Source organism: Colias croceus, chromosome 8 (genome assembly GCF_905220415.1).
Source record: "Colias croceus chromosome 8, ilColCroc2.1".
Classification (NCBI taxonomy): Eukaryota; Metazoa; Arthropoda; class Insecta; order Lepidoptera; family Pieridae; genus Colias; species Colias croceus.
Window position 1 is genome coordinate 8,988,899 of NC_059544.1, and position 18,597 is coordinate 9,007,495.

Sequence of the window (18,597 nt, forward strand, 5' to 3'; positions counted from 1 at the left end):
AAAAATTCAGAATATTATTCAATACCAAATATCATTTAATGATTTTAAAATGGATATCCAAAATACGTGACTATATGATTTATCGCGATTCGTTTTTGAAATAAATAAATAAAATATATTTTAACTACCAATAATCCATAGAACTTCCTGTTTATTTCAATTTTCAACATAAATTAAAATTTCTATTTTTAAAACTAAATTATAAAGACTTATTCCTATTCCTAAATCGTACGTAAATAGGATCAACTGGTCGTAATACTAGGTCACATTTATATTGAATATCCTCTGCTTTAGTCACTGCCTCAATGTGAAATCGTCTAACCAGACCAGATAGCAGGGCCTTCATTTCCAATACTGCAAATTTTTGACCTGAAAAAGTTTTTTTATTGAACATTAAATGTAGAGCATAAAGATGTATTAGAGATTCAAATTCCAATATGTAATTATATGGGTAGTTTTAAAATTACAAACGATCACCATCAATCAATTTGAACCATATCATAAAATATATAAATAAAACGACGTGTGGCACTCGGGGACTGCCGCGGTAAAGCTATTGCATGCTATGCCTTCAAGCCACACCTCCGCCCGTCGGAGTGGGGAGCGTGAGGTTTTTCGTTACGGAATTTCTCGATTCGGTCCTCGCGCTCAAGGCCCACGCAATAGCTTAATATACTTATAAATAAAATGCTTTTGCAGCTAATGGTACATTGTAATAACAAGTATAATTTACAATATTAATAACAGAGCGATTTAGCTCTGTTATTAATATAATTGTATTGTTAATCTTATTTTGGCCCCGCAGGACCGGCTTCGCCGAGGACCAATGAATTTTATAATTATATTCATATTCTAAAAAGATTAGTAAATAGATTTGGCTAATGACATTCAGATAGAACATGGAAAACAAAGCTTTTTTCTTTCTTTTCACCTAAATGAAAAAGATTACTCGAAATAATTGTGATCTTCGTAGTTAATAAGTCAATCCTAGATCCTAGATACATACCTATACAATTCCTCGGTCCAGCACTGAATGGTATAAAAGCGAACGGATTCCGTTTCTCACTGTTTTCAGGAAGAAATCTCTCTGGGATAAACTTCTCAGGCTCTGGATACAAATCTGCCCGACGATGGACATCGTAAATGTGAATATTGATCGTTGTATTTCCTGGTACGGTGAAACCGCTGGCTGGAAATAAGAAAAAAAAAACAGGCCGAATTAATAACCTCCTCCTTTTTTTGAAGTCAGTTAAAAATACATAAAAATTGAGCTCATTGCCATCGACGAGCTGAAAAAACATAGTGCATTCGAGGAATTCCGGATGTCGGGTAACTCTGAAAAATTTGAATATCACTTCAGAGCACCGTTTTATTGTACCTATATCGTATATCGTGAAGGCATCGCATGAAAATTAACGTGTTTGATAAAAATATTATTCACATTTGTTTAATCAATCACTAAAATAGTTACGTATTAATTTAACGTTATTGGATTTACCCCGTCCTCCGGTAATTACCCTAATGTTTTTTCAGCTCGTCGTCAACATTTGCAGTTATTATACCTACGCGTAACTTTTTGAGCTAGCTATGGGGGACAGTTTCTTATCGTTATTTTTATTTTTAAGCTGCCAACTATTTCTGGGTTTTGTGAAATAAATGTACTTAGGTAGTAATATGTTAGGCATGGTGGAAGATGGGTATATTGCCTTATATTTACGCAGTTTGTAAAACATGTAACATTAACACTCACAAACTGCGAAACCAATATTATAAATGAAGCAAAACGAAAATATTGCTATTGCAGTGTAGATACTAACTATTATACGAAAGACTGAACATTGTTCACAAAACGAGCAAATTTCATGATATATAAATGAACAGTTAGTATAGGACTTTAACTCGTTAATTAACGAACATGTTCTGTCTTACCGCAAAAAACTTTAGACAGGGTGTAACTTTAAGCGCGGGTTCTCTTTAATCTGGTTTTGTCGTATTTCACATAGATATTTGTAACTATTTAAGTGACAGATTCCTGGTTTAAACTTAAGACTGTGTTTTAATTGTTTTGTGGTAAGCTCATAAATCTTTAAATCTTGGCTTATATTATAAAAAGCAAATAACTTAACTTATAGGTTTTTATACTTACGTAACGTCAAATTCTCTCTAATATGTCTGCTGATCATTACGACACTGGGGTATAATCGTAATGTCTCCTTGATGATGCAGTCTAGATACTTCATTTCAGCTAAATCGTCTACTGTGGGTGGACGTGTAGAGTTGTGGAATATAGTTTCCATTTCCGCGTATAATTTATTCTATAAGAAGCAACTACTATTCTTAAATAATAAAATATTTGAACTTACATGCAACTTTACGTTAAAATAACTGATTAATTTTTGCATCCCAATAATTATGGGTAGCAGACTAGAACGTATTTCAAGATTAAATACACAGTATTCACTTTTTATTAACTCAGGCCCCGGAATCACAGACACAATAGAAAATCTATTGTGTCGTGGACCGGTCGGGCCGCTTGGGGCTCAATGAGTTAAGAGACCCGTGTTTCGTGTACACCAGATAAAGGATTTTTCCACCAATAATGTGCGATTGGTTATTTACAAAATATATTCCGCGTTACACATCCTCGCACATTATTGGTGGAAAAGCACCCTAGAGCCCTTTATAATTAATTAGATTATATAAATTATGCACATAATTTTTTTGTTAGCATCATTACTCAATAATTGGCGTCCAAAATTACGTTAAAAATACAGTTACTCAGATGCACTTTTTTACAACTCTACTCATTAAAATACCATATAAAGGCGTAATTATTACCTGAACACGTATGTCATTGGCTAATTGCATTATCATGTAACTTATCGCCATCGCCGTGGTATCGTGTCCCTGAAACATTCACAAATTAAATATTTTTTAATTATGATAGTTGAAATACCAAGTGTGTTTCAATAAGTTGGGAAGCTTTCGAGGACTTCTTTTAGTAGAAAATATTATTTTGCTCTATTTTTGCTCAAAATTAGGTATGTAACGATACCGATACCGATATATCGGTATCGCCGATTATAAAACAACAGATATCGAAATCAAACAATTCAAAAAACCGCGCCCAATGAACGATGCGGCAGGTCGCCAGCGCGCGGGCACTTTGTTTTCTGAAAAAACTCTACCAATAGTAAACTTTGATTACTGATTGTATGTGTATTACTTAAAGTTTAACTGACTTTGTAAAATAATAATATGTATGTACTAAAAAAAATATTTTTTTTGTTTTTTGATTTGGAATTTTTATTTAAAAGAATACGATTTACAGTTGAGTCTCTGTTAAATGTTGGTAACTTTTATGCATAATTCACTATTTATTTTTCTACCATGCCATCGATATCGGTATCGGTATCCCCGATTTTTTACTACAAATATCGGTATCGGTATCGTATCGGCAAAATCATGTATCGTTACATCACTACTCAAAATAAAAACCTAAAAATTATCTCCCTTATCCTTATAAGCTTAGATAATAATGCTCTAAGCTTATAAGGCACATGTTGAGTGTCTGACATAAAATTAACTTTAAATTTGACTTTGCCTACTTTTCAATAAAACGTTCAACCTACTAATAATTATATACGATTTGGCTTGATCACGTCCGTTTACAATCCATCTATTAATCGTCATCTGGTACTATCACCAAGAAGCTTATATCTAGTACACTGGAGATTTCGGTATGAACATTGACGTGTAACAAGAAAATATTGCCCAGTTCATGTTTTTTATCACTTTCACACCTAACTTGGTATTGCCACTGTTAATACGAAGTTTTCCCAAGGCTACTATGTATGCTGTAATATTCTGTGCAAAAGGTTAGTTTTTGTACATGAGTTTGTTGATAAATTGCCAAAGACCTCATTCAGAAGCATTGTTGGATGAGACAATTATTATTTATGCTAAATAAAATAAGTATCTGAACCAATTATTACAAAGCGATACTCCCTGATTATGGGTAGTCACCATAATAAAATTGTAGCAACTCTCACTTTGTCAATATGGCATGTGTGTCAAAAAAATTGCGTCGCTTCGAATATTTAAGTTAATATTGTTGCTTATTTAATGAATATTTTCCGAATATAAAGAATGCATTGTATTGTGCAAAATTGCAGAAGTGTTTGGACACCAAATTCCGGCATAGAATTTCACAGGCAAGTGTATATTTACGTTATTTACAATATTCCTCATTATACTCCTGCATTTACCTGTTTAGAAACATTTCAATGGCAAAAATTGTCTAATTTAGCATCATTTTAGTAAGCAGTCATGTTAAATTTGTTATTTCCCCAATACTTTATCATTTTTCAACAAGTTTTCAATAAACAAATTTAACAAGTAAGGTAACCATGATGACGAGTTTTTATGGATAGCGAGGAGAATAATATATTGTAATAACAATATTATGATGAAAATTTAGAACACCATTTTAAAGATTTTTACTAGTAATGAAACAACACACGACATCGGTATTGCACTCACATGTAGTTATAAGATTGTTCGTTTTTACATTGAAATTTATACTTTTTTAACTTACCTTATATTTTTTTGTTTTACGTATTTCAGCTTTCGAAAAAGTAAAATAAAAAGAAATATATGTGCCCATCAAGGTTACTGAGGATTACGACCCAGAAAAAAAATACCTTTTGAAAAATAAACTTTGTAAAGTTAGCTGAAATTTGTGCAAGGCCGCTAAACAGTTTTTCTTTGATGATTTTGGCTTGAAATTGACCAGTCGAAGCAACGCGTTTAAAAAGAAGATCTGAGTAGCTTACAATTTGGTAAACAGCATCTGATGCAAAACACAACTTTCCTCTATTTACAAAGGATGTTAATGCTATATATCGGTTCATATCCAAGCTTTGTAGCCAAAAGTTATTTAAAACTATCATTCTATACCAATTAAAATTGTATGTACCTATAAAGTATGACCATAATATTATAATTTAAATACTGTTAAAAATATACCTATGTCGTTATTATTTATAGACCATGATTTTTAGTTTTTTCTATTTTGAAAAATCCTGAATTTACAAACCAGCGTGGTCACTCAACAGAAAGAGACAAAAAACATGACTGACGTCATTCTAGGTCATATTTTCTTGTTACAAGTTAATGGTCATAGTGCAATCTCCAGTGTATTAGATATAAGCTTCTTGATAATCACCATTGCGTGTGACATTACTGCCTTTAAAAAAACCTCTTTGTTTTCTATTTATATTCTTGTAGGTATTCATTTAAATGTCATATTATATCGTCTATTGTTCATTTTTAATTTACAATATTATAGGACATCATTAATTGGCGTACTTTTAATTAGGTTATGTGTATGATATTTTTTTTATTTGTCACGACTACGCTATAAAAATTAATTGGTTTATTTTATGTGTTGACAAACACATTTCTGATAGCATGTAAAGATTTCAAAAGAATAATGCTAAAAATATAGTTAGTTCTTGAAAAAAATTAAAATGCAAATGCAATCGACCACGGTCCTTTGACTTGAGATAATATCTCAATATATTATACTCAAGGTTATCAGCTTTATTGGGATTTGTGTTGATAAAATGTCAAATTATGTTTAATAGGAAGTAATAAAAGCATATTCGTACCAAACTTATTATAAAATTAAAAGCTATATCATAAAAATGAGCGTGTGTGCCGAGCACACATGTCAGAAGTGAAACTTCTTTTGCGAGATTCATAGATACCAAAATCATCGCCTACCTTCATGACGCGAACTTGAAATTTTACTCTCAACGCGCCTAAAGAAGTTTCACTTCAAAACCCATCAGACATAATACATAATTAAAATTTCTAATCAAATAAATATACCTCAAATAAAAACGTGTCCACTTCTTCTCGAATACCATCTATATCAATATTTCCATCACTTTCGTTTTTTAATAGCAAATCCAACATGGCCAATCGTCCCTTTTTACTTGTCTCAGTATCAATATCAAAACTATCGTCCAACGGATTCGTTTCCATATAAGCCTTTCTTTCACGTATAATTTGCGTCGTAAATTCGTGTAAATTTTTCAACAATTTATTTTGAATTTTAGCCGCTTCCGACAAATTAAAGGACCACTCGAAAAACATCCAAATTCGGCAGAATCTTTGTACAGTGGTCGAGCCAAAGGCGTGAATCGATTTGAAGTACTTTTCCGTTACTGTCTCAATACCAGCTTTCATTGATGAACCCATAGTGGTTTCTGTAATAAAATTCAATCGGTTTATTGAAAATTAGTTTGCACAGTACTTATAAGCATTATTACCACTCAGTGATATATTTTTTATTTTTTTTTTATTCCATTATATTCCAATCTAAAATGATTCCTCATCTAATTAAATCTGATGCTGATAACCCCTTTTTTGTCATACCAATCTTTAAAAGGTTTTGGAAATATCCGTTCTTTTTGCCGTTACAAAATATTGTATTGTATGTATTCTTCTTGACCTTTTTGGACATAGGTACTACATCGAGTTGAAAGGATTTGATGGATCAATTGGGTTTCTACTGAGCCGAGACTTTGCGTCTATAAAACACTAGCTACTCCGCGCGGTTTCACTCTCGTGGCTCCACGCCTGTTGGTCGTAGCGTGATGATATATAGCATATAGCCTTCCTCGATAAATGAGCTATATAACACCGAAAGAATTTTTTAAATCGGACCGGTAGATCCCGAGATTAGCGCGTTCAAACAAACAAACTTCAGCTTTAGGCTGGTTGCAGAGCTTGACCGACCATAAGTGCGTACGTCAGTCGCGCTTGTCATGTGTATGGAAATTCATGAAACCGTTCAAAGCTAGACCGACCAAACGCGTATTGTCATGCGCATTAGTGTCATATTCATACACATTGTTGATGCGTATCGTCAGGACCGACGGTACGCACTGATGGTCGGTCAAGCTCTGCAACCAGCCTTATAATATTAGTATAGATAGTAAAGAAAAGACGATTAATAGCATTACTCTTCTCAGTTTTACATACCGCACATTATCTGAAGAGTCGTCCTGGTTATAAGTGAGACCAAATCTGTTTGTTCATTATCAACTTCAGCCTGGACCTTCTCTAGAAACGCATCAGCTTTCTCCTCGAAGGTTCTAGCATATTTCTTCAGTATATTGAAATGAAACGCTTGTGTTAACATCTTCCTTCGCTGATGCCATTTTGAACCTGAATTCAGAGACTTAATTTAGTTTACTTTTTAACAGATTTTAACCGCGATTTAGTCATTCTATTATTTAATCCGACGTTTCGAACACTTTCAAGTGTCACGGGGAGACTGCAATAAAGACTAAATTTCGTTTAAAATTCATTAAAAATACTTTATTTTTAACGAATGTATACTTAGGTAAATAATGTTTTTTATTAAAGAATAGAAAAAATTCTATCACAACAGAACAGAACGCGCGTTTTTCGCCATGCCATACGGGGCGAGGGCGACGCCTTACCATTCAAACATCACAGCAATAGAATTTATTCTACTCATTCGGCTTATTGTACTACATAATATCTAATGACCATTCCATTTAAATGTTATATAACTGAATATCAAAGAAAATACTGTCATAAACATTTTTTCCACTGGTGAACTTGTTATGACGTATTTTTTTTATTCATTTTTTGTTTGAAAATTAACACCTTCCGGTTGGTCATTCAAATTTTGTGCAGTTTCTACAATTATTTTAAGTCACTTTAGTTTTTTTGTTAAAACTGATTATTTTGTAGTTTGATCTTTGTAAAGGTTGAAATTTGGCAAGAAATAATCCCTGTATCTCGTGAGTGAAGTGTAATAGTTAAATCGTGATATTAAAATCTCGTTATATTAAAAAAAAAAAAATAACTATGCTTACCGTTGCTAGTAAGTAAACCCTCGCAGAGCCACGGTTTCAGAAACGTATAAGGTTGTTGCTTCTCATTGTATTTCGTATTTGATAATATTATCTGTAAAAAATAACAAAAGCAATACAAGTCCCGATTATTTATAAACAATAACCTCAATGTTATGTATAATTATTACTCTTTTAATCAATATTTCTCCTCCAATAACCGTATTTATAAGGGTTATTTATCTTTCATAGCAAGTCTAAAGTAAGGATCTAATCGCACCTTACATCCTAAGTATTTAAAAGTAGAAGTATGACACCTTAATGAAACAAAACGAATGGTACAGTTCGATTTAAACTTAATGGCGGTTCGGAAGTTAGGTGCAGGTACGAGTGCGGGTGCGCACAGGCACAGAATAATAACTAGTAAGTACTTAACAGGTCCCATAACGTCTATTAAGACGTTAAGAAAATAATTATATTTTCTGCGCATCGGATTAAGTACGATGTATTCGTAGATACTTTAATAGTTGGTAAAATGTTGACTCTGTAGTTTTTGTGTTGTACCAAAGTGAAAATTTTATAATAATAGATATGAATATAGATACTTAGAACAGCAATTTTTATACTATATTTTAGATTGAACCTCGATATCTTCAGGGTTGTATATGTTGACGAAACACAAATCAAACGCAGAGAATCCAATGACTGGCCCATACATGTAGTACAGTTTCCGTGAATACGTGAACAATTCATCTGAAAAGAAAAAGATTTAATAGGTTTTTAATTAGTATCATTAAGTTAGCTATCGATAAAATAATACAGCAATATAAAATATTATCACATTATGCACTTTTCTTTTAATCAAATGTTTTGATTAAATAATTTAAATAAACAAGAAATTCTTAAAATTCGACTTTGCCCCCAAACCGGTTTTAATCAGTTTAATTCGAAACAAAATATTAATCACAGAAGGCCATAACCACAATAACTGTAGATTTAAGACGTTTCCTTGTACCAAATTTCAAAATTGTGTGTTCACGGGTAAGTTTTGATTCCTTCATGAAAAACGAAATTTGCATCATAAACGGGTGTATATTTTGATTGTGTTAGTAGTTAGCTTACAACTTTACAAGTTTGATTTTTCACAGCTTTCAGGGACGGTATATAAATTTCAGCTCGATACCTCCACGTGTAGGTACATGAGAAAAATCTAAAAAGGTCTTGACAGACAAACCGTTAACAGACAGATGAACGAACGAATTTTGAACGAAGTTTGATATTATCTAACTTATCTACCTAATTATTTTTATCGTATCACGAAAATAATTGATATTAAGTAATCACATTTAAAAAGATAATTATTTGCAAAGGTAATAAATTGAGTTGCTCTTTTTCTCACTGCAACGTTGGAGTTTAGTAGATCCAAATGCTTTAAAGCTTCTTGGCTAAAATGAAATTAATTAATTATTATTGAATGTATCATTTATTTTTTCTAGGAGCCACTTTTAATGAAAGTATTTAACCTATGCGCGACAGTAATTAATCGTTTCTAGGTAATATAAATTTCTGGACATATGTCCTACATTTTAATAAAAAAGTTATCCTTTAATTAAATTGATCCGTGGTACTGTCATTTAATATCGTAATAAAAATTGAATTGTCTAGTTTAATTACACCCGTTATTACGTAACTAATCAGAAACATGTCTGCGAAACTATTATTTATTAAGAAGATAATAACTATAAGCGTGATTATAATTTATTTATATAAGTAGTTAGTAGTTAAAATGGAAAAAATAAAAGTCGCACGCTCTCATAACAGATTGAATATGCCAGAATTTCTTAATATCTTTCTTTCTTTTTTGACTGAAAGAAAGATCGGATGATCGGATCAGAAGTCACTACTAGCCTTTTTTTTTAATGTATAAATAACACTTACCCAGTGGAAGAGCAAACTCAAAACCATTTCCAACAATCGGCCATCGGGTCGGTCCAGGAAGTTTTGCGAGCAACCTCCCTCTATAATTATATCTGATATACAAACTATAGATTGTTAGGATCGCGAATAATAGTAATAATAAAGTGTAGAACATTATTTATTTTTATTATACGGTTTTAGGATCGCGTGTACGTTATTATCTAGTAATATACACTAAAGATGCAACCGTTCGCGATTAGCGCATGGGTATGAATGATATTGTTGGCTTTTGATATACTTAGTATAAATATACAAATGACGCCGGTCAGTGTGACCTTACGTTTACATAAAGCTGATATTATTGAAGAGCGGGTTTAATTAATGATATTCTACTTTATAGATAGTAATCCTATTCCAAATATACAAACTTATTTACATTTCCAATAAGTATCTATCTTAACCAGTTTGTAACCAAAACAAAGGTGTGTCATTGTGGTTTAAATAGAACCAAGGTATTTTTTTTTGGTCATCGGCCGTTTCTTATGTCGCGAAACAAGTTTTAACTTTGAATAATCTGCGCCAAAAGTTCAAATGCTCTTAATAATTTTGTTAACAAAATATGTATACTTAATATAATCAAATAAAAAGCAACGTAATAAGTCAGCGCGTTTTAGCGCCAAAAATTTTAAATTTGCCAAGTGGCAAAATTGTGGCAACGCAGTAGTGGCAGTATCTACTGTTATAAATTAAAAAAAATATTGATATTGAACAAAAATCTGGTGAATTAAACAAAAACATAATAAAATTCTTATGTACATTTTGTTCATAATAAAACGTATGTGAATAAACGACGTGGTCCGTGGCGATACGGGTGCGAATTGTTAAATGCGCAATGTTTAGCGCAAACGGCAAATGCCTGTAATATTACTCTAAGGCAAATGCGCATTTAACTGTTACTGTTTAACTAAAAAATTCGCTAACAGAAATCTGTTTAAAATAAGGTAAATTATTAAAATTAAATAAAAAACATTCTTAATTTGATACATTTATTCATCAAAACGAATATGAGTATGTGTGGGCTGTGGCGACGCGGGTGCAATGGCCGGCGTGCTTGACATTGCATTCGTTCGCGCCAAAAGTTTAGCGCGGCCGCGAGTTCTTTTCGCAGATAATGCATTTTCCGCGCGCGTCCATTGCTCGTCTTCCTCTGCGCCGAGTAAAACCCGCGCACGGTTGTCGGAATTCGCACAATACTGTTGAATAAAAGATAATAAAATAAATATAAAACCGAATACATAGGTAGTAGTAGGTACCTAAATTTCGCAGAATAATGAAAGTTTTTTTTTCACTGATCTAAGGTAAATCACGTAATTTACAAGATATATAAAAATAAACTTGTTTGATCAAATATTGTTTGAAAATTAACAGTAACCTATCTTAAAAATCACTATTTACTAAACTGGCACTCTTTCGACGAGCCATTCCGGAGCGCTAATAAAGTATCACAGATTTTTACTTATCATTGTAATTAAAGTTCAATATGTCTCACCTCATCAGCTGCTTTAGCCGAGTCAAATCTTATAACAGCCTCGGTTTGTCCCTCTTTCACTTCAACATGTTGAACATGAATATTGGTCCGTATCTGAAAAAGATATGCATCTATCTTGAGTAAATAGCATATTTTATTTATCACAAATAAAAATGTAATTTTGTGGGACTTACAGACAAGTAAATAAAAAATTAAATAATGCAGATATTTTTAATAATACTGTATGTTTATTTTTCAAATAAGTATTTTATTTAGAATAAAGTAAAACGCAGTATTGAATACAATATGTTTCATAAACAAAAAAACGAACTTACTTTCATTTATGGTTCTGTAATTTTGTTTTGTTTTTTTGTATTTCTACTTCATACTTCGTGAATTGAACTTATAATATGCTTGTTGCTTCATAACAAACTTAATATGAACTAAAATTTACACGAATCTAAACTATAATTGTTTACTAATGCATAATTTTATAAGATTAAAAAAAAAATCCGATAAAATATCTACTTTACTTACACAAATCTCACTTTGTATTCATAGTAAATAACTACTTACAGTGCGTTTTGTAAGCTTAACATCCAAACAGGGCTCCGGCAAAGACTCCTTAACAAATACACCAGGAATCTTCTCCATTAATGCTTTTGTTCTGTCCATTTCTTGCACACCGCTTGCTGAGAAATTAAATATTTCAAATAGGATATTGCTATTAAGTTTGTTAATTCATTACATATATAAACTTGTTCAACTTTAATATTTATATTATATTTCTATTTATATATATAATATTAAGATTACTTAAACCATGAACCGATGGTCTATTGGTCCATGCTTAAACTTACCATTTTCAACTTCAACAGATGGCGCTGCGGGCGCTGGTATGCCGCCATACCGTCGTTTTTCCTGCCAATTCTGTTTCAACTCTTTCATATATTTCCTTTGTAAATTCAAATACTTATTCCTTAATAATTTCCACTCTGACTTAGCGAGCACTTGCAAGCCCCAGAGGGCCCCTTTTGGGGCTTCGCCCTTATCTAGATTATTCTTTTTGCCCTTCTCCTTTAGTGAACGCTTTTTGGCCTTTTTCTTTCGCGGCGTTTCATCGCCCGTTTTGCTTTCATCGTGACTAGTTAGTTCGTCTTTGCATTCTTTTTCTAGGCTTTTGTTTTCCTGAAAAAGCAATGATAAAAATATATAGAATAATAGACTTTTAAAACTTCTTTATGATTTTCCATACAACAATATGAGATCTAAGAAAATACTACCCAGCGCCATAGACAGAAAGTAGGTTGATTTGGATACAGAATTAATTTCTGAGCTAATATTCCCTTTTAGAGGGGCCGTACACGGGCAGCTCGAGCAGTTAACGGCTGAGCGACGTACATGGACTGCTCGAGTGGTCAGTCGTTGACTGCGCAGTTGACGGCTTGAAGCGGTCGCGAGCTCGAGCATGTGTTTGACGGTGAATAAGTCACAATACTGTTCACCGCGCGGCCTCAACAGCTTGAAGAGGTCCGTGTAGGGCTGCCCTTACAATATCATTGATATCGTTCAATATCATTGATATCGTTCAATTTATTTTAAGTCAAGGTTCAAATTCAAATTAACTCACCTCAGTTGGTGTTTCCACATCAGGAGTACTGACATCTGGTGTGGCTGGAACTGATGAAGTCATTTCATCCTATTGCAATAAAATAAACTTTTATATGAAACTTAAACATTACAAACAATCTTCATAAACATGTAAAAGATTTAAAAGGACTAAATTTGGAATAAAATTTGGCATATACTTTTACTAGCTGCGCCCCGCGATTTCACACGTGTTGCTCCGCTCCTGTTGATCTTAACGGAATGGTATATAGCCTTATAGCCTTCTTCGATAAATTGGCTATCTAACACCGAAATAATTTTTCAAATCGGACCAGTAATTCCTGTAATTAGCGTGTTCAAATAAACAAATTCTTCATCTTTATAATATTAGTATAGATTTGCATTTGTGGAAAGATTTTCTTAATGAATTATAAGCAGATTAAAAATAACCGAAATCAACTTACAGTAGGTGTGTCAATTCTCCTTTCACTATCAGATTCTGAGCCCAGTTTCAATTCGAGACCTTTATTCATTTTCTTCTCTTTACTCTTCTTAGATTTTTTCTTAGGCGGTTCCCATTCCTTCTCTCCCTCTTCCTGTACATCTTTTTCCTCTGCAGCAAACATTTTGATAGAGGAGAGTTCATCGGGGGGCATACAGGTGGGTAGCTTACACCCCATCTCTGTGAAGGCTTTTATGCACTTTTGTGCGTCTTGAGGCCGTGCAAATTCTATAAATCCAAAGCCCTGTAAGTTGTTAATTTTGTTGAGTTATGCAACATAATCTATAATTAATGTTTTAGTAAACATTGAAAATAAGATATTATGTTCTTGATAACACAATAATGAACTTATTAACAGAGACAATAATCATAGGCTTACAAAATTTTTAATTATTTTGTTGTGTTTATTAGAAAGAAGGTAAGCTTTACAACCTACAATGTGCAAACAGCATACTTTAAAATAATATTTTCAATCTTCTATGTAAACAAATAGCACATACTAAATTAGGGTAAAAAAGACTGCCACTTACTTTTATCTTATTTGAATTTTTAAACTTTGGCAGAGATATGTATGCTACTTTTCCATAATCAGAAAATACTCGTTCCAACCAATCCCGACTGGCAGTTACCGGAATAGATTCTACATACACAGTTCGGAGATCAGCATCATAAGGAACCATTGGTGTTTTTCTTTTCACCTGCAATATTAAAATTATTTTAACAGTTAGAATTTTATAGGGCTCTGCATGGAAATATAATTAAAATCTATTCCAGAATACATTACCTTAAGTTTATCCTCTGACAATTCCAAAAACGTTGAATATTTCATAGCTTTTACAATATCACTAACTTCTTGTGTCATAGAACGTAGTTTATTAAACTTTAAAAATTCTGCAAGAGGCACATAAGGATCTGCAGCCACTAGATCACCCAAATACCTATCTTTGCTCAGGTTTGCATCACTAAAATAAAACTCCATTTGTTTTAATATGTTTTCATACAACTGCTTTTTACGATGACGAATTCTTTTCTTTGGATTATGCTCATGTTTAGATGACTGTTCCACTGTATCATTATTTTCTGATTCCGACATTGTAGATCACTCAAGCTTTGAATAAAATTATTTATATTTACAATAAACTATTTAATATTTAACGGCAACTTTTTCATAGGTTACCTGAAAAACCAATGAATGAAGTCTGAAAGTGAAAACATTAAACAATCAATATTGAAGAATGTCAACGTCAAATGTCAATCTATCATGGAGTACTAACCACAGACAGCGAATAAATCATAATATTAATTAAATACTACGTAAATGAATTGGATACACAGTCCGAGAGCTCAATATTTAAAAAAATTGCCTTAATGGATTTTCTTAATTAAAAGATCACTATTGTATTTGATAATGACATAATGATTTAAAAAATGTTGTGTGGTTTTATGAAACTACGGTAAAAGTGAAACTTTTTTTCACACTATAACTATAGACATTTAACTAAAAATTATCGTATTTGTACGATAATTATCGTACGTATCGTGCGTCACGCGTGTGGTCACGCGACATGCGCTACCACAGAACAGTAACCAAAAAGTTTGAGACGATGTAAAAAGTTTCACTTTACTAGAGTTGCAGTTTTTGAACAGAATAGTAAATTTCTTTTGGTATATCTGTAATGTCTATGGTGTGGTTTTATCTGCCAATCTGTGCTGCCGAGGTGCTGCCAATCTCTGATTGTTCTCGAGTCTCGACCACGTCTCGACTCGAAATAAATCCGCCCGCTTCCCCAACTAATGGTTTCCATGGCGTAGTTTCCATGTCATTAATGGTTTTGTGAAAGTTTGAATTATCCGTGCTATTAGAAGATGAAAGCAATATATGATTATTTTCGTTGATATTTAAGTTTTTGCTTATAATAATAACTAGAGAAAAATAACAAAAATTCAACATGACCGAACGCTCAATTGCTGTAAGTTTTATTTATTTTCTTTTAATATCTTTGATATAAAGTAGGTTCGAGAATTCTCGATTACGGAACTCGATAATGTTTATTTAGAGTTTGTTTTAATTGAATGCATTTAAATTAATTACGCTCGTATTGAAAGCTAAATACCTACGCTTAAACCAAAATAAATTGTTTGGGAGTTTCTTATCTTGCAAAGCTGGGTGTATTTTATTATTTATTTCCTTATCACCGGCTTGAATGAATTCGTGTTTGGCGTGTTTGTAAATAAACAAGAATCATAGTTGAGTATTTTTTAAATTTATTTTGATGTGTTGTTATGTTTCATTTATTAATAGTAGTTATAAGTATTATTTTAATGTTCTAGTCGCGGCCCAGCTTGGAGCAAGTTGTAGCTATCGTAGATTTTATGGAGCAACATCCAGTGTTGGGATTGGGACAACTAAGAGGTCTTGAGGGCAGGCATGAAAGCAAAAAGCTGTGGCTTCAACTTACAAGAGTTGTGAATAATATTAAAGGTCCTACTCGACCTATGAAATCTTGGGTAAAGGTACGCATGATTTTTTTAAATACCTATGTATTTTTATGAAGTAGATAGGTAATTTTTTTTAATATAGGTTGATCTTTCAGTACTGGGCTGATAAAAAGTCAACAGTCAGGTCGAAGGTGTTATCAGCAGGTGGAGATCCCAATATTTTGTGTTCTAACATCGAGAAGAAAATATGGGATTTGTTTTTAGCCAATGATGGAGGAAATAGTAAGTAATTTTCATGATTATGATTTTTTCTATACTTAACTTTTTCCTGAGTAATCTTTCTTTTTCTACATCAATAGTTAATATTAAATTCATAATTAATTATTTTTTATTCATAATAATAAATTAAAAAATATCTTCATATACAAATTGTTGGTTAGGAGCTAAAACAATCTTCGCAAATCTATCAACTCATGTGTTTCACATCAATTTAATAGATCCTTTGAGCTATTTTAGCTAATGCAATAGGCAATAATTATTTTAATATGTATGCTAGTAAATTAGAAATAAAGAGATGACTCTTAAACTTTAGATGAATTCTAACAAAATTACATGCCTTCTAATCATATACATAAATCATTTTCAGAGTCGCGTAACTCAGTTAAAGTTGAATCTCATTATTCTGAAGACAACTTCTTCAATGAAGACAGCATAGAAGAAAATCATGTGGATGAAACAGCAATCAGCTTTGATGAGCCAACCATTGGTCCTATAGATGTTGAAGAAAGACAAATATTGATTATGGAGAAACTGGTATTTTATATTTTTATTTTGTTATTGTGCAGTAATAATGCACATAGAGATGCTTATTAAAAGATGTTTACTTACTCTTTTAAATAGATAAATTTTGTAAATAATTGAAGTGAAACTTATTTATGCTCATTGAGAGTAAGATTTCAAGGTAGTGTCATGACAATACCGATACGTCTTGACGTATCGCCGCTTAACTCCATGGAGTAAGGCGACGATTTTGCTAACTTTTAATTTTGCCTACAAAAATTACTTTTAACAAGTGTGCTCGGCACTCACACTCATTTTTTTATTTTAAAATGTTTATACTAAATTGATTTCTTGTTATTTATTTTCAGTTAACTAATTTTACCCTTGATATCATATCACCTGAAAGTTACTTATGTAAATTATAAGTTACATAAATTTTAGGTAAAAGTAATGGACAAGCAAGCAACAGCGATGTCACAACTAGCTCACGCGTCACAGGTTTCGTCGCAAGCTATGGAACGATTGGCAGAAGCTTCTCATATTCAGGTAAAATAGTAATCGATTTTATAAAGTATTAATTTAATATGCGAATGTGCGAATTATGTAATTATATATTATATGAATTGAATAACAGAAATACATATAAAGGGTGAAAATTGTTTCAGTTTCATGATACACTTTACTAGAAACTATGACTATGTTTTGACCCTTTTATTCATCTCTACATGTGCTATCAATCATAGCAGTAATTTAATCCATATTAACATAATTATGTGCACTTACCATTTTCGTGTTTTCCCTGTTTAAATATATTTTTTTTTACCAGTACTGTACAATAAAATGTCATAAATAAATATAAAGATTGACAATTAAGGTTTAATGATAAAATTTAAATTAATTTATTTTTCCTAGTAATATAAATTCCTTATTATTTTCCAGTCCCGTGCAATAGAGCGGCTAGCGAGTACATTCGAAACGATAGGATCCACCGCACATGATATAAGCACATCAATAATTGATATCGACGCTACTATGAAGAGGTTCTATAACACGTCACCCACTTAGCACAGGTATTTGTAAGTTGTGGTATTACTAGTTATTGCCCGCGGCTTTGTCTGTGTGGTAAAGGAAATTCCAATGGGATTTTAAAAGCGTCTTATATTATGTGGAAATTCCTATGGGAATATGTTTTATTGTGCTAACAATGTACCCTATAGAAATCTGTTGCCTTCTTACTATCACCAGATAAAAAACATCATGACTTTAAATCGCTCTGTTGCGATATGACAGATAGACATATATATTATACTTTGGGTAGCGTTTAGCTACTATTATGTATTCTATGCTTTGGGTATAGTGAAACGCACAAACCAAAAATGATTTAGAGAAAGAATTAAAAAATTGACTGTCACATCACACAATATGGTAGTCATTAATTAATTTGTATAGAATGTAAATATGTTTCTAGTTTTTTTATTAATGAGATATGAGTTGTATATTTAACTTTTTTTATTTAAATTAATATTTTACTTTTCACATTCATTTTTTATAATCATCACAAGGTAATTAATATACATTACCACTTCTTGTAAATATTTTTTAGTTATAAATCCAATTTGCCGCCATATAATAGTATACAATATTTATATTATATAAAAAAACTTGACATTCTCATGTGAATATACATATAGGAATTTTAAGTTTTAGGATATAGAAGAAAAACGCATTACATCTATTAACTGTTTATTGTATATTTATACAAGTTTATCGTGTACATTATATACATATTATTGAATATTAAAATTGCACTATTTATTTACCCTTTGTATGTCACAGCCATTATTTTATACATTAAGTACATATATGTAAAAATGTGTTTATTTGTATGCTAAATATCTTTAATTATATGTTTATCTATATCAAAGCAA

At 31.9% G+C, this 18,597-nt stretch overlaps 3 protein-coding genes across 7 annotated transcripts; 1 reads left to right on the top strand and 2 right to left on the bottom strand.

Moving 5' to 3' along the window:
* Positions 1-125: 125 nt before the first annotated feature.
* Positions 126-10,109, bottom strand: LOC123693522 (cytochrome P450 4C1-like). 4 transcript variants are annotated; one of them, XM_045638669.1, is made up of 9 exons: positions 9,834-10,109; positions 8,539-8,648; positions 7,920-8,010; positions 7,054-7,239; positions 5,896-6,275; positions 2,839-2,907; positions 2,147-2,315; positions 1,007-1,189; positions 126-369 (listed from the first exon to the last, which is right to left on the bottom strand). In XM_045638669.1, the coding sequence occupies exons 1-9, from the start codon at positions 9,985-9,987 to the stop codon at positions 200-202; spliced, it is 1,512 nt and encodes a 503-aa protein (XP_045494625.1). In that variant the 5' UTR covers positions 9,988-10,109; the 3' UTR covers positions 126-199. The 4 variants fall into 4 exon arrangements, with proteins under 4 accessions (XP_045494625.1, XP_045494627.1, XP_045494628.1 ...); XM_045638671.1 differs by lacking the exon at positions 9,834-10,109 and adding an exon at positions 9,026-9,043; XM_045638672.1 differs by lacking the exon at positions 9,834-10,109 and adding an exon at positions 8,911-8,954.
* Positions 10,110-10,841: 732 nt separating this feature from the next.
* On the bottom strand, positions 10,842-14,658 carry LOC123693523 (la-related protein 7). The gene is made up of 8 exons (XM_045638673.1): positions 14,235-14,658; positions 13,981-14,148; positions 13,413-13,694; positions 12,971-13,039; positions 12,201-12,528; positions 11,917-12,032; positions 11,362-11,454; positions 10,842-11,065 (listed from the first exon to the last, which is right to left on the bottom strand). Exons 1-8 carry the CDS (start codon positions 14,541-14,543, stop codon positions 10,859-10,861), a joined length of 1,572 nt encoding a protein of 523 aa, XP_045494629.1. The 5' UTR covers positions 14,544-14,658; the 3' UTR covers positions 10,842-10,858.
* A 685-nt stretch (positions 14,659-15,343) lies between these two features.
* Positions 15,344-18,188, top strand: LOC123693624. Of its 2 annotated transcripts, none has more exons than XM_045638808.1 (6): positions 15,344-15,420; positions 15,782-15,964; positions 16,045-16,171; positions 16,536-16,702; positions 17,111-17,215; positions 17,609-18,188. In XM_045638808.1, the coding sequence occupies exons 1-6, from the start codon at positions 15,400-15,402 to the stop codon at positions 17,732-17,734; spliced, it is 729 nt and encodes a 242-aa protein (XP_045494764.1). In that variant the 5' UTR covers positions 15,344-15,399; the 3' UTR covers positions 17,735-18,188. The 2 variants fall into 2 exon arrangements, with proteins under 2 accessions (XP_045494764.1, XP_045494765.1); XM_045638809.1 differs by lacking the exon at positions 15,344-15,420 and adding an exon at positions 15,531-15,697.
* The last annotated feature ends 409 nt before the right edge of the window (positions 18,189-18,597 follow it).